Source organism: Lathyrus oleraceus, chromosome 2, assembly GCF_024323335.1.
Source record: "Lathyrus oleraceus cultivar Zhongwan6 chromosome 2, CAAS_Psat_ZW6_1.0, whole genome shotgun sequence".
Classification (NCBI taxonomy): Eukaryota; Viridiplantae; Streptophyta; class Magnoliopsida; order Fabales; family Fabaceae; genus Lathyrus; species Lathyrus oleraceus.
The window spans coordinates 472,340,474-472,355,291 of NC_066580.1; the positions used below are offsets into that span (position 1 = coordinate 472,340,474).

General features: G+C 33.9%; 1 protein-coding gene across 1 annotated transcript; it reads right to left on the reverse strand.

Annotated features, from left to right (window-relative positions):
• Nucleotides 1-2,458: 2,458 nt before the first annotated feature.
• LOC127120511 (branched-chain amino acid aminotransferase 2, chloroplastic) lies at nt 2,459-14,431 on the reverse strand. Its single transcript, XM_051050961.1, has 10 exons — nt 14,139-14,431; nt 13,959-14,047; nt 13,677-13,851; nt 12,584-12,760; nt 12,372-12,503; nt 10,409-10,507; nt 9,567-9,683; nt 7,806-7,901; nt 2,974-3,086; nt 2,459-2,858 (listed from the first exon to the last, which is right to left on the reverse strand). Exons 1-10 carry the CDS (start codon nt 14,253-14,255, stop codon nt 2,744-2,746), a joined length of 1,230 nt encoding a protein of 409 aa, XP_050906918.1. The 5' UTR covers nt 14,256-14,431; the 3' UTR covers nt 2,459-2,743.
• Between the last annotated feature and the right edge of the window lie 387 nt (nt 14,432-14,818).

Below are 14,818 nucleotides of genomic sequence, written 5' to 3' on the forward strand. Positions count from 1 at the left end.
CGAGTATGAGTTGTTTGAAAATTGCTATGTGAAAAATATTGATATGCAACCACCTTTAATTGATTGTGTTATTGCCATGGAAAGTAATTTGGGTGAGTGGACTTGATTTGGATAAAAATTCAATTTGTTGCTCTTGTCGTAAGTTTGAGAGTTTTGGCATACTTTGTTGTCATTGTTTAAGAGTTTTTATTCATATGGATGTCAAATTGGTTCCATAACATTATATTTTTAAAAGGTGGACAAAGTTAACTAGAAGTGAGACTTCAAGTAATGTTGATGTTAGCTATGTGGAAGAAGATGTTGATTTATCCTCAGCCCAACACTACAATGAGATTTTTCCTCGCCTTATTAGGATACCCACTGAAGCATGTAGAAGTCCAGAAACATTCACATTCCTTTGCAAAATCAGTAATGAATTGGATAGGTACATGCTAGAGTTTCAAAAAGAATCCAGTTAATATTTCTCAAGTGAATGAGTTTATTGGTAAAGTTAAGAAGTCTACAAGCACCCATGATGATTTGGCACAAGTAAAAGGATTCAAAAAAGAGAAGGCAAAAAGAGTTCAAAACGCCCAAAAGGTTGGGTAGAGTCTCAACCTCCCAAAAGAAAGAAAAATGTTGGCTCTAAAGCTTCACAAATTCAAGTATTGTTGAATTATTTCATTTAATTGGTGTCTTTAGTCAACTACAAAAATTCATATTTTTCTTTTATGTCGTGTAGAACAATAAAAGACGTGATTCACAAACACAAGTTCAATATGAGATGTCCAATACAAGTGCATCTATTTGGCTCAATAATTCATACAACATACCATCCATCGTAAGCTAATATCATATTGAGTATGTGAACGTACCAAAAAATATTTAGTGATTGAGTGATTTTATGTTTTGTGCAGAAAAATAATAACACTTTAACTCAATTCGGTGTCAATAGTTTTACTCAATTATTGATGGTAAATTTAAAAAATTATATAAATTCTATTATTTATTCAGGTTATTTTTTAATTATTAACGTATGTTCTTTTAATTATAGGAAAATACTCAAAGAGATATTACAAAATTAAATCATCCATAAAGAAGTAAAGAAGACATATTTTCAATAGTGATCTGCTAATATTTTCATCCAAGGGTTGTGCGGATGTAGTGAATATTTTTTATACATGTTCTTCCTTGTATGCAAATAATTCACATTGTTTTGTTATGTTACAAATTTTAAATTTTGATTTATGATTTGTGATTAAATATATTGATTAACTTATTTTGAAATTAATTTATATTTTTTTAAAATTGGAGATATTAGTATTTGTTAGTATTTTAGTGAGAGGATATATTTAGGAAGAAATGATTTAGATTTGATAAATTTGTTAAATTGTTTTTAATAGTAATTCTTATTTAAAGAAATGAGATTATGATTCTATCATTATAATCTTTTATTTAATTTTAATTATAGACATCATTTTAATTTAAATTGAATTAATGACGGTATTCTTTGTGATGAAATTCTAAAAATATTAGAAATTCCAATAGAATTGATATTCTCTCTTCATAAATGCATTTTTTTTAATTAATTATTCCTTATAATTTCTCGTTCGTTAGATTAGAAATAGGAGAGATGATAGAATATATAAAACATGAGAGGATCCAATTCCATTTTATCTAGTTCAAAAAATTAGTCCCTCTATTTAAAATTTAAAATTTTTTAATTCCTCTATTTTAAATTTAAACAATTTTAATCCCCCTCTCATACTATTGGATTTAAAATTAATGGTGTTTTTATTTTTTAAATGACAAGTAACTTGTAAAGCATGACAAATCAATGTATATAAACTTTTATTGAACTTTTTAAATAAAAATTTAAGTTAAAAAACGAAAAATCTTATCGATATTTTATGAAAAAACATAAACATGAGTGAAACTAAAATTGTTTGAATTTAAAATAGGGAAACTAATTTCGTGATTCAAATAATTGCGGGGCAAGAATTGTAATTTAGCCTAAATCTTACTATACATTTATAACTAATATAATTAAAGACAAGTTTGTAAAATTATTATATTTATTTATTTCTATAAAAAAGATTACATGTAACAACCTTAAAACCTAGACCCAAACTCCATGTATGTTTTACTCTATTTGGATAGGAATATAACTACTCAAAATTGTAGAGTTTGCCAAATGATAGTTGGCAAAGTTCCCAAAATTTATAAGGAACTAACATCGCAAAAAAAGACATTGTCTGAATAATGAGAACCTTACCGTAAGTGCCATTCATTCATGGAACAAAGAGCTAGTCAGCTAGTCATAAAAACTAGAAACAAAGCATCCTGCTTCCAAAAAAAAAGACCACCAAATGTTAGCTACCACTACGACAATGTGATCATTAACAATACATTTTCAAAAGTCTGACTTTTTTATCCATTAAAAGTAGATTGCAAGTTGTAATTTGAATAATCAACCCCAAGAACATCAAATTTTAAATTTCATATAATCTCATCAAATCTCAAGGCTACTCAATTACCGCTACTAGAATGTCTATTTTTCAACCAAACAAGGTTAACTAATTCCACTGATAATGACTATCCCAGTTGGCAAGAAAATTAACATGCAGAATTATCTTTTTTATGTGCTACTTGCTATAGTTTATTAAATAAATAGCAATACAAACACCATAGTATATCTACATAACCTCAAAATTTAAGAAAAAGACTTCAGCAAAAGATGAAGTTAAGGCTATTCTTAGTGTTCTTATCTCAGCTCAACAGTCCAATTCAAGGTATCCTCCGCAAGACCCATCTGTAGTCTGGTAAGGACACTATAAAGTTGCTGTGAAACCTTTCCAATGCCATCTCCATAAGATACCCTGCAAAAATAGTGAAAAAAAATGTCTCATCAACTCAATAACTGTATAACAAATTAATGGAGTCATTTGTTAATGCACCAAATACAAATTGTCTTCTGTAATTACTATGACGTACTTCTTGCCAAGATAAGTAACACTGCCAACAGGTGATACAACCACAGCTGTTCCTGTGCAGAAGACCTCATCGGCATCCACCAATTCGTCCACCGACACTAGTCGTTCCTCAACCTGCACACATTAGATGATGTTTTGCTTACTTAGGCCTAAAACCAATAGAAACAAGAAGCAAAGTGTATTGTAGTATGAATACAAAAATGAAAACATCACTCCTTAATTTGTGAAAATCTGATTTTCAAAACCTATCGCTTACTTAGACCTAAAACCAATAGAAACAGTAAGAAGATTTTCAAAATCTGATTTTCCACTACTATATAACTAAAACTAACAATAAAATTTTGATTACAGATAGATGCAAACATCACTCTTTAATTTCTTCAATTTGGATTAAACAATTTACTAACTTGGGCTTCAATTCTTCAAGACCATGACTTGTTTCAAGTAATGTGGCTATCAAGTTTTCTAAAGTCTCTTTCGCCTTCTTAGACCTTTCGCTTGTCATTGGATTTCCAAGACCTTGAATGTCATCCATGCTTCCTTCCTTAGCTATACTTCCTATGTCCTCATCATAAAGTAATCTCAATGTGTTGACTTGCAAGCGTCTTGTATTAGTGTCTAGCTTGTGGTATCTAACATCAGTTCGTATTCCCTAAATCTTTCCTCTCTATATACAAAATTAAGCTGACTGCATAGAGTGGGGAAATTTCTCCAGCAGTATTCATAATAAATAATTACCATAGGAGTGTTGGATTTCCCTGGATCCCATTGTTTGGTCAAAACCGAGGAATACAAGGACATCGTTTCAAAAACAAACTCTTAGTCTCCATTCCTTCCAAACATCCCTACCATTGCCTTCCAAAATACAAGGTCATCTGATTTTGTTATGAATTGAACAAGAAGCCCACGAGCCCAAGAAACATGCCATAAGCACCTCAACCAAGGCAGTTACCAAAGATTCATTTAATAATCCAATATATCACATATACAATATATCAAATACTGACTCTTAAGCAATTCTCAACAGCCTGACAACACCCTTGACTATATCCTTCATTGCAAAACACTCTATTTCAGTTGTCCAGGCCTAAAGGCAACTGCATAAATCCCATTCCAAAACCCCATTCAATTGAAAGGCAATTAAATTCCCCCTCAAAGGTCAGAAAGAAGCCACAGAAATAAGAAATAACTGATGTTAAAATATTTGTTCTTGGGGCTGTTGCAGTGTTCTTAATACACGAATGCAAACCTAGTGGGTTTAACAGAGAAACCAAAATTAAACCTAATTTTCTTTAAGTATTGAAAAACCTCCACACATCAATGAGTTCCAAATTGCTGAATCAACGGGCTTTCACTCTGTACCTCCAACATGAAACCCATACTCAAAGGTAATTGATCAAGTTCGCCCAAACTCTTGAATTCACTATTTTAATATTGAAATGTTTCATTATGTGACTACTCTCCCCTTCTCTGTTTTCGTAATAACTCCTCTACCTCTCCTTCATTGACTACATAACCAAGCAATTTCTCGCCCAAACTCTTGAATTCACTATTTTAATAGATATTGAAATGTTTCATCATGTGACTACTCTCCCCTTCTCTGTTTTTGTAACAACTCCTCTAACTCTCCTTCATTGACTACATAACCAAGATGAGTTTGGGCCTGGCCCATTAGGTATGAACTTAGAAACAACATAGAAAATACCCATTTTGCTCCTATTTTTCCTAGATTCTTTCCAACAACAACTGTACTAACCTGAAACTCTCTCGCATGTGCAGGAAATCCAATTTTCTTGTAGTCATAGAAACAACATAGAAAATACCCATTTTGCTCCTATTTTTCCTAGATTCTTTCCAACAACAACTGTACTAACCTGAAACTCTCTCGCATGTGCAGGAAATCCAGTTTTTTGTAGTCATAGATGGACTCAATCATCTTTGTAGGGGGGCTGGCGTCTGGTGGCTTGAGTTGTGGTGGCTCTGGCGGCACAACTTGTGATAACTCAGGTGACTCGGTTGCTCACATTCTTGAAAGTCTGGCCAGCAAGAACTCTGGTTGTCACGGGTTCAAAAGTTGATGAATCGGAATATGGAAGAGTACGCGTGATTTTGTCAGTTTAGGCAATTCCAGGCGTGGTGGTGGACTGGTCAAAACCTGTGTGAGAACTGATTCTCCAATTGCACTCGTCCATAATGCTTTTGCCAACCAAGACCCAGAGGATGACATAGATGGGCCGACGTATCATGGTTCAGGCTCAGGAGGAGTCACAGGTGGTGTTGGAAGCAGGGTCAGACTTCCTGCAATTTGGGTTGCTGCCGCGTGCAGATCAAAGTATGGTGGCGCCAGCGAGGGTGGAGCCAAATCATGGGAATAATCCTTCGGAGGCTTCACTGGCAGTTCTTGCTTGGCTGTTTCTCCTACGATTGAGATCCTAGTGAGTTCTGCGTGCACTTTCTGATCTGTCAACTCCGGCGATGCACAAGGATGAACGGGATCCTCAAGGACCAAGAACGAGTTACTGCAGAACAATAGTCGACTTCTCATCTAGCATGGTCTCGACTCTTATTTCCATCGCTGCCATTTTCCTTGATTCTTGTTATGTTTTTGTATTTTCTCCATCAAATCCAGAAAATCTACCTTCTTAGCCCACATCTCATCTACCCCTGGTTTGACAGATTTCCCTCTCTGGACCTGAGAGGTCGCCCCAATTGACTGGAACCCAAATAAAAGAGAAGAAAATGTACTATTGATCTGAATATGTATCACTCTTAGAATTTAGAATTTAGGTTGAGCCTAACTCATCCCTACAAAACCGGCTTGTAGGGTGAGAATTGCCCCCACTTTTAAACACAACACAGGCCATATAGTAATGTGGGACCTATGAAGTCCGGATTCGAACACGGACACGGGACACGACACGGACACAAGGACCTCGTTAATGTAAAAATCATAGGACACTGACACGGCTATATATTTTTTATATATTAATATAATAATACAATTTATGGGCAAAATTTGTAAAGAGTTTAAAATGAGAAGCAAAATATATGTTTATTTAAGATAAAACAATCAAAAATTCTTTCAACACTTTCAAACAAATTTCAAACATGATAATTGATATTCATATATACCTTGTGAAAACCGAAGCAATGGTGTGCAAAGATGAAAATAATCGGAGAAGATAAAAGAATTTTGTGGAGACAAAAGCAGTGAAATATAAAAAAATAAGGAATCCTAATTGGGTTGTTTTTATAGTAAAGAAGTGGAATATGAAAGCTAAAATCCTATTTATTTTTTGAATTTTTAAATTTTTTGAGTTGTGTCCTTTATTTGAAATAAGGTGTCGTATCCATGTCCGCAGCAATTAAATTTTCTTTTTTCGTTGGACACTTCAAAAACGTGTCTGATACGTGTGTCGTACGCGTGTCGGTGTCCGACACATGTCTGACACGGTGACACGCCGTATGAATGGCGTGTCGGAGCTTCATAGTGTGGGACTAAATTCACCCCTTCATATATCCAACACAATTAAGGTGTTGGGGACTGCAATCATGGTTGTCAAAATCAGGATCTCGACAAAGATCGTTAGGGTATGGAAAAAGCGTAAATCTTAGGATCGTAACTCGGATCGTAAGATCCTAACAAATAGACAAAATTAAAGAAAGCGTAAATCGTAGGATCTTAACTCGGATCGTAACATAAAATTCTCATTAACTTAATCATAATAGCAAATATTCAATTAAAAAAAACATAACTTCCTCAATCATAATATTCATAACTCAAATATCATCTAAAATATATCATTTAACAAATCTTTCAAGGCATTCTGATCATCAAGGCAAGAATCATCTTCTTCTCCATCAAACTCATCATCAAGGTTATGAATCTCCAATTCATTTTCAGCAGTGGCAGCTTCAAGGCATTCTGCTTATGCATGTTTTGAGTGGAGAAAATCCCTAGGAGAGATAGGCCTCTCGAAGTGCCTCTTTTTCAGCTTTCTATTTCTCTTTTTCTGCAATTCATGTACTACTAGATCCCATTTGAACTCTAGTACTTAATAATATTTTATTTCTTTTTCAAATTATTCTATGTACTGTTTAATTTTCTCTTGTATGCTAAATTGCTTTTATCAATACCCAATCCAATTAAGTTGTTGGGGACTGCAATGAAGGCAAGCCAAAGTGCCGCAATTAAGGCAGTAAGAGGCGGACCGCAATTAAGGTGGAAATTCCAAAAATCACAAACGGATCTCTCCTATAACTCAGAACAAATGCTCCTCGGAAATTTTGGAATTCCTTCTACCTAATCTCGAAGCCAAAAACTATACACCTTCTATTTTCCTCTCCGCAATTAAGGCGGTAAGAGGCAGACCGCAATTAAGGTGGAAATTCCAAAAATCACAAACGGATCTCTCCTATAACTCAGAACAAATGCTCCTCGGAAATTTTGGAATTCCTTCTACCTAAGCTCGAAGCCAAAAACTATACACCTTCTATTTTCCTCTCGCCCTTGTAACGTGCATTTTCCTCTCACCCTTGTAACGTGCATTTTCACTCTCTCTAACTTTCCAGCTCAGCACTCCCCTGTCTATTTGGGTCCTATCAGAGATCATGTCAAACAAATTAAAATCCTTGCTGATGAGATTCTTCTTTGTAAATTTCCTTTTATTAAAAAGATTCCTCGTTGCTTCCTAAGATGCAAATATTGTCTAGATTTTCCAACCACACTTGTTCACTTCTTTTTTACAAATTTAATTTGAAAAACTTTTTTTTATGGAAAAAGTTAGATATCAGAGACAAGACAATATTCATCGTTGACTAAAAATCTAGTACCTGGAATCCTTGGCTTTGAGCAACGTCAATTATACTCTTTCGAGTAATGCCAGGCAGGATAGTCCCTTTGATAGATGGAGTTGAAATAATGTTACCCTGAAAGAATATGGAAATCAGGACATGACAATGCAAGTAAATTCTAATGGAATAGTATTTCAAAACAATAGTAACAAATGAAGCTAGACCATAAAACATGTGAGAATACAAGATTTAGAAACTTCATCATAATCTATACAAATGATGCCAGATTAACAAACCTATTCAGATTAGTGTGAAAGAGCCAGACATTAAACTCTTTTCAGACTTTAACTATTTTCAATGTCCGACTTCGGTTTTTCTCAATATATGCGCTATCTATTTATTTCCAATCATTAATATAACAAGAGCTAATTTCAGAAAATACATTGCAAGTAATATACTCAAGTCTGTTTTCAACTTTTGTACAAAGCTGCTATATAATTATTTCTGGTGCTGTCATATATATTCTTATGCAAGAATGCCATTTTTATCATATCTAGTTAGGCTGCTATTTTCTTGTCCGGATAGGCTTTAACAAAATTTATGAACTTGTCATAATCAGGGAGAGTTTTGTTTAAATGGAACAACCTAATATTGCCAACAGAAAGAAGAGTTTATAGAAATCCGAAAAGGAAAGAGAGAGAAAAATAATTTATTTGTAAGGACCACAGAGAGAAGTGTATGCACAAATTGGTATAACCGTATAAGGGAGCATTATGGGCCAAGAGGATGTTGTACTTATTTGGCAAGTGTAGCTAAAAGAGAAACAAAAAATTTATGAACTTGTCTTAATCAGGGAGAGTTTTTGTTTAAATGGAACAACCTAATATTGCCAACAGAAAGAAGTATTTATAGAAATCGGAAAAAGAGAAAAAATAATTTATTTGTAAAAACCACAGAGAGAAGTGTATGTACAAATTGGTATAACTGTATAAGGGAGCATTATGTGCCAAGAGGATGCCGTACTGATTTTGCTAGTGTAGCTAAAAGAGTACCAAAAAATTTATGAACTTGTCTTAATCAGGGAGAGTTTTTGTTTAAACGGAACAACCTAATATTGGCAACAGAAAGAAGAATTTATAGAAATCGGAAAAAGAAAGAGAGAAAAAATAATTTATTTGTAAGGACCAGAGAGAAGTCCATGTACGAATTCCTATACCCGTATAAGGGAGCATTATGAGCCAAGAGGATGCCGTACTGATTTTGCAAGTGTAGCTAAAAGAGTACCAAAAAATTTATGAACTTGTCTTAATCAGGGAGAGTTTTTGTTTAAACGGAACAACCTAATATTGGCAACAGAAAGAAGAATTTATAGAAATCGGAAAAAGAGAGAAAAAAATAATTTATTTGTAAGGACCACAGAGAGAAGTCCATGTACGAATTCCTATAACCGTATAAGGGAGCATTATGAGCCAAGAGGATGCCGTACTGATTTTGCAAGTGTAGCTAAACGAATACCAAAAAAATAGGTGATGGAGCTAATTCTGGAAAATGATAGAAAAAATAGCTGGGACACTAACTTGCATGAAGAGTCTGATTACTACAAGATAATGATTTTACTATTCCAGCAGTTGTATTCTAAGTCCAGGTAAATTTTTGTTTGTATTCCGAGAGAAATGAGAAGGTGGAAAATAAAACCATATGTGCAAAACTGTAAATATAGAGTAAGAACCAAGCATATTGACAATGACCAAAAATATAATCACAGTTGTAAAATATAAACTAGTTCATTAAATCTAATACCTTAACAACAAATATATTGCAGGAAGAAACCTCCTCCAAGTATCTTTTGTGCACACAGTCAAGGTACAAAACATCAGAGTAGCCTTTAGCTTTGGCTGCAGACTGTGCCTTAAGAACCTAAGAAGAAGAATCACACATGTGCAGAGTGAGAGAAAATCAGGATCTTAAAAAATCTTAGGTATGCCAGTGTCATGAAATGATAATTAAAAAACCAAAGAGAAACTTGAGCCACCTTTGAAATATGTCATAATGGTCAGTTCTGTCAATAAAAAATATAATAATTGTAAAAAAGAGGAAGATAAATTAATGTGGCACAAGAAAATTCTCAACTTTCATCCATGTGCTCATTTAGTCGAGTACAAGAAAGCAATTTTGCTGGTATTTAGTTGAAAACATACTGCTAATTGAAATAAATAAAAAATAGGAAATCTTCAAACTGAAATTGCTACTACCACAAGTCCTCTTTACAAGAAACAAATTATCAATTCAACAAGTCAAATGAAATGCCTTTAAATCACTTGATTTTAGTTAATAGTATGGTAAATTTAAATTCATTCTAAAATTACCCATATTATTAAGTTCATTAATGGTTGAATAAACCCATGTGCATTAGAAATGACAATAAATAAGGGTATAAAGGGAAGTTTGAAATTAATAAAGTTGAAAATAGGTCATGTTTCTTATTAGTATGGACCACCAGAATACACCCAATTATTTCTTATAAAAATAAAAAAGACTGGATGGAATATTATTTAAATTCAAGGCAACCAGGGAGAACATCTACAACCACATGTCTGAGGACAAACAAACTGAAAAAGATAAGAGGATGCAATCTGGCTTACCGCAGCATAGTTTCCAATGGTCTTCACACCTCCAGTGCCACCAGGAGTTGCACGATGTAGATCATTCTCCACAATCAGATTGATTGGAGACAAACCTTCCTGCGGTTAAATTGATAAGCCACAAACTTTTGAAAAGATAAATTGCAACCTTAAAAAAGAATTAGAGAGAGATGAGCTTGATTGGTTATGTTCATAAGAACAATTATTATGACAGCATCAGACTGATAATTCTAAGGTGTAACTAAAAGTCAATAATAGGTTATGTAATGAGTACACTTCATTTATATGTAGCTAATAAAGTCTACCAAGAGGAAAAACTTTGGAACATAAACCCCTAATGCTTCAACAGGGTTTCCCTCATATTTTCAAACTGAAAGTTCAACCCATTCAGTCGCAACTCACAGCAAAAAAGGCATAAACACTAAATTTTTGTTAACATTTATCACAAGAGAATAGGTAGTTAACATTATTAATCCGGCTAAAGTCAGCTTTAACTCTGCTACATTTGGTTAGAGGAATTACGGCAGTTGTTAGTCATAGTCCATACTTCATAGGTATATGTGTGTATGTTGTGCAATTTTTTCATTTAGTTGATTATGATGCTCATTGAATCAATATGAAAGTTCACATCACTAGCATGGTATCACTGACGATGATGCATCCCAGTCCTCATAATATCCAGAAAATCCCTAGCTCTAAGCTATTCATCGATGTGAAACTTGCGAATGAACACAGGAACTGTACAAATTTATGATTCTAGGTAAGGTAATTGGGTTAACACACATACAAACTCATTTCTTCATAGGAGTGGACTCGAGCATAGTCAAACATACAAAATCATAAGCCTAGCTGCAAGTTGACAAATCTAAAAGGAGATATAAAATCTACAATAACGTTATCCAACATGACATAACAAAACTATTGTGTTCTTATGAAACCATAAAATGCACTTAGTATAAAATTCTCTGCAAATCCAGTGTCCAAGTATGAGAAAGAGCACAATTCCTGTGATTTCTGTCATGAACACTGTTTCAAACACCATCGTGAACCCAGCTTCAATCAAATATTCAACCAAGCATTGAACTCCACATCTATTTTGGACCCAGCATTCTGTTTACTCTACCCCAACCCAAAATTCCACTTTTGATCTGTTGCAAAATTTCAATTTGAACCAAGTGTTTGCATGTTTGCACCAACAACCCATTGTGTTTTATATGTGAAAGTCACCCATTGTGCTCTGTTTTCCAATTTCAAATTTGTGATTCAGTTGTGTTCAGCTTGTGAATTGTTACACTTGCCTTGGTTCATGTGTTGCCTTTAGCTTATTTCAATTTGCCTCAATTTAAATTTTAAATTTGTGATTCAGTTATGTTTGATTTGTGAATTGTTACACTTGCTTTAATTCATGGGTTGCTTTTAGCTTATATCAGTTTATCTGTATTACAGAACTTTTAAAAATCATTAGTTTTCGTGAAGCAATAAAGTTTTTAGTTCTAAAACTAGTAAAAACACTGCTGGATATTGTACTAAAGTATGTTTAGATAAAATTATGTTTCATAAATATCATATTTGCATGAGGTAAATGTTTGTGAGCTTAAGATTGAGTTTACAGACTATTGAGTCAGTGTTGTTGATGGCGGATGGCGGAGAGCCAAAATCCCGCCATACCGGCCACTTTGCGGTGCCGTTATAGCAGACTATGGCGGAAAAACTCACAATATCGGCCGATACTTACCATTGCGGCAAGCCTAAAAACTGCAATGTATATCCGCCATAGCAACCATGGCGCCTCTATTTGATAACACTGCTATTGACAGGTTTTAAATAGACAATCAAGTTTGAAAATCTTAAGGCTATTTTCAAGTAAACCTTTCAAAGCTCGTTATTTACAAATGAAAGAAAATAGTGATAGATTTATATAAACTTGCATAATGAAGATTTCATATTTCAATGCAGATATTACCTTGAAGTAGTTCCCAACAGGTGAAACATATATTAAAAAGGTGTACTCTGGAGCAGGTGCAAGCCCAAGTACAGCTCCACTTCCCATTAGCAAAGGTCTAATATACAAGGAACCTTTACCCTGAGGTGGTATCTGAAACCAAAATTCTCTTAATCAAGCTTATGTATATCAGAAACTCTAATATTTTATAGCAATTATAGGTTTTATAGTACCCAGCGTCTGTTTGCTAAAACAGTATCTTTCACAGCTTCTACAAACTGTTCTACACTAGGTGATGGCATGCACATCCGCTCGGCACCCATCTTCATCCGTAAAGCATTTTCTTCCGGACGAAAGAGGAGTATATTCCCATCTTCTTTGCGGTAGGCTTTCAAACCTTCAAATAACCCCTGCAATAATTGTGAACCAGAGAAACACATTCTTTATCAAAGAAACGGACCGAAAATTCAATCCAAACGTAAAGGACAAAAATTAGATTTCAATTCTAATTAAACAAGTTAGAGTTCTTCAAAATGTAACAGCCGACATTCAAAACCCAATTATTAAGTTAAGGCAGTGTTCTCAATTGTGGATCATAGAAAATAGCATAAATAGCATTTTGTTCTAATTCGGCTAAGCAGCAGTGCTACAAAGCCACTGTTTCACCCTTAATATAAGAAAAAAATTATTTTTTTAGATTCATTGAAGAATCAAAGTATCTCGACCAGATGAATCTAAAAAGTAATTTTTTTCTTATATTAAGAACCAGAGGGAGTACTAAATAGCGCACTGCGGAACAATAACAATTTGCAAGGTTTAAATAAAGGTCCGTTACTGCAATTTAAACTACAACAAAACGGTATCGGTAGCAGCCAGTACCGTTTTTCTCCGATACAAAATAGTCAAAATAAAATCACACCAAAAGGCTATTACAGATTTACAGCTGCGACAAAACACAGTTGCAGCAGCGAAATTATGCCATTACGGCCGTGACATAATGTTGTTCATAATAATAGACAGAAAATCTCATTTAATGCATATCTAAACATAAATTACATAACTTTATCTTCCAACATCTTATAATAATGAAAGAAAAACAATTTTCAATTTCAGTTAATACAAACAGTTTTAATAAGATTTGAACAACATCATGATTAATTCACACCGAGACGAAATCAATCAGTAAAGCAACATCCATAACATCAGAAATCGTGACATTCTTAACATGACTGCGACACCGATATTTAACAACAGCTGGATTAAAGTCAAAAGCAACTACATCAAGTCAAATATTCAAAAACGTGAACTCAATATGAATAATATAACCTGCCCATAGTTCAAAACACCAGCAGAAGGATTCAATTCAATGTTCCCAAAACGCTTAAGTTCACCCTTAGAGAACGTTCCACCTTGATCACATTTCGCGAAATACATATAATCAGTAGGTTGAATACCAAATCCAAGATTATCCCAATCTATATCAGCCAACTCAATCGCCTCACTACACAATCCAAAACCATCAACAAAATCAAAAAAACATGGCAAAGAAAAAATCAATTAATCAAACTATAACAAACAGTTCAGAAAAATTGAAAATGAGTATCGAACCTGTAGGTAGGAGAAACAGAGGCGGAAGGCCTGAGAAGAGAAGAAGCTTCGAGAACATTGTGGGAAGTTGAAGGAAACTGCTTATGAAGCTGCGAAGGGGAAGGGGAAGGGGAAAAACGGTTAGGAATTAGGGAAGAGAAAATGCGAGGAGTGAAGTAGAGAGGAAGGAAATGGAAATACCTTGAGGGAGAGAGAACGGTTGGGTGGAAATGCGGGGGAAAGAAAAGGGGAAGAGAGACGGGAAGGGCAGATCGAGGAAGTAAGTCGAATTCCAGTGAGCGCGGCGCTGGTCTCCATTTTTTTTTTCAATCTGCTCAAACAATGACGACGATAAAACTGAATTGAAACTCTTGTTCGTACCAGCGAAACTAAATAGTACTATTAGGTTGGTGTTATCTTTTTAAATTTCTTAGTCAAAGTTTGATTTTATTATTTTATTTATATTTTTTTTGAATGTGGGATTATTTTATGGCATAGTGATGAACGAGGTGACGAGGGGGTTAAGTATGACTTTGGCATTTATTTATTTTTAGAGAAAAGGGGTGATCAACTGCAGCATAAATTTATTTTATACTCACAAAATTAATGATGACCATGCATCTCGTCAAATCAGATTAAAAATTTTAAAATATTACTCTCTCCGTTCCTTTATAAGTGTCATTTTCTTGTAAAAAAAAGTGTTTTTTTTAATTGTCACTTGCAAAGTTTAAGATAGTATTAATTACAATTTTATCAAAATTACCCCTAGATAATGATTGCAGAGAGAAAAAGTAAAGTGAATGTAATAAATAATTAAGGGTATTATAGGTAAAAGAGGAATTATTGTTTGAAAAATAACAATAATGATTAGCTTCCTTGGT

What these genes read in the sequence shown, in the direction of transcription:
- LOC127120511 (XM_051050961.1), bottom strand. Translation starts at nt 14,255, where the DNA reads ATGGAGACCAGCGCCGCGCTCACTGGAATTCGACTTACTTCCTCGATC. An exon ending in GTGTTTTGAACTATGGGCAG is followed by an intron (nt 12,761 to 13,676) that starts GTTATATTATTC and finishes CAATTATTGCAG; the next exon opens with GGGTTATTTGAAGGTTTGAA. An exon ending in TTTTAGCAAACAGACGCTGG is followed by an intron (nt 12,504 to 12,583) that starts GTACTATAAAAC and finishes TTTTGGTTTCAG; the next exon opens with ATACCACCTCAGGGTAAAGG.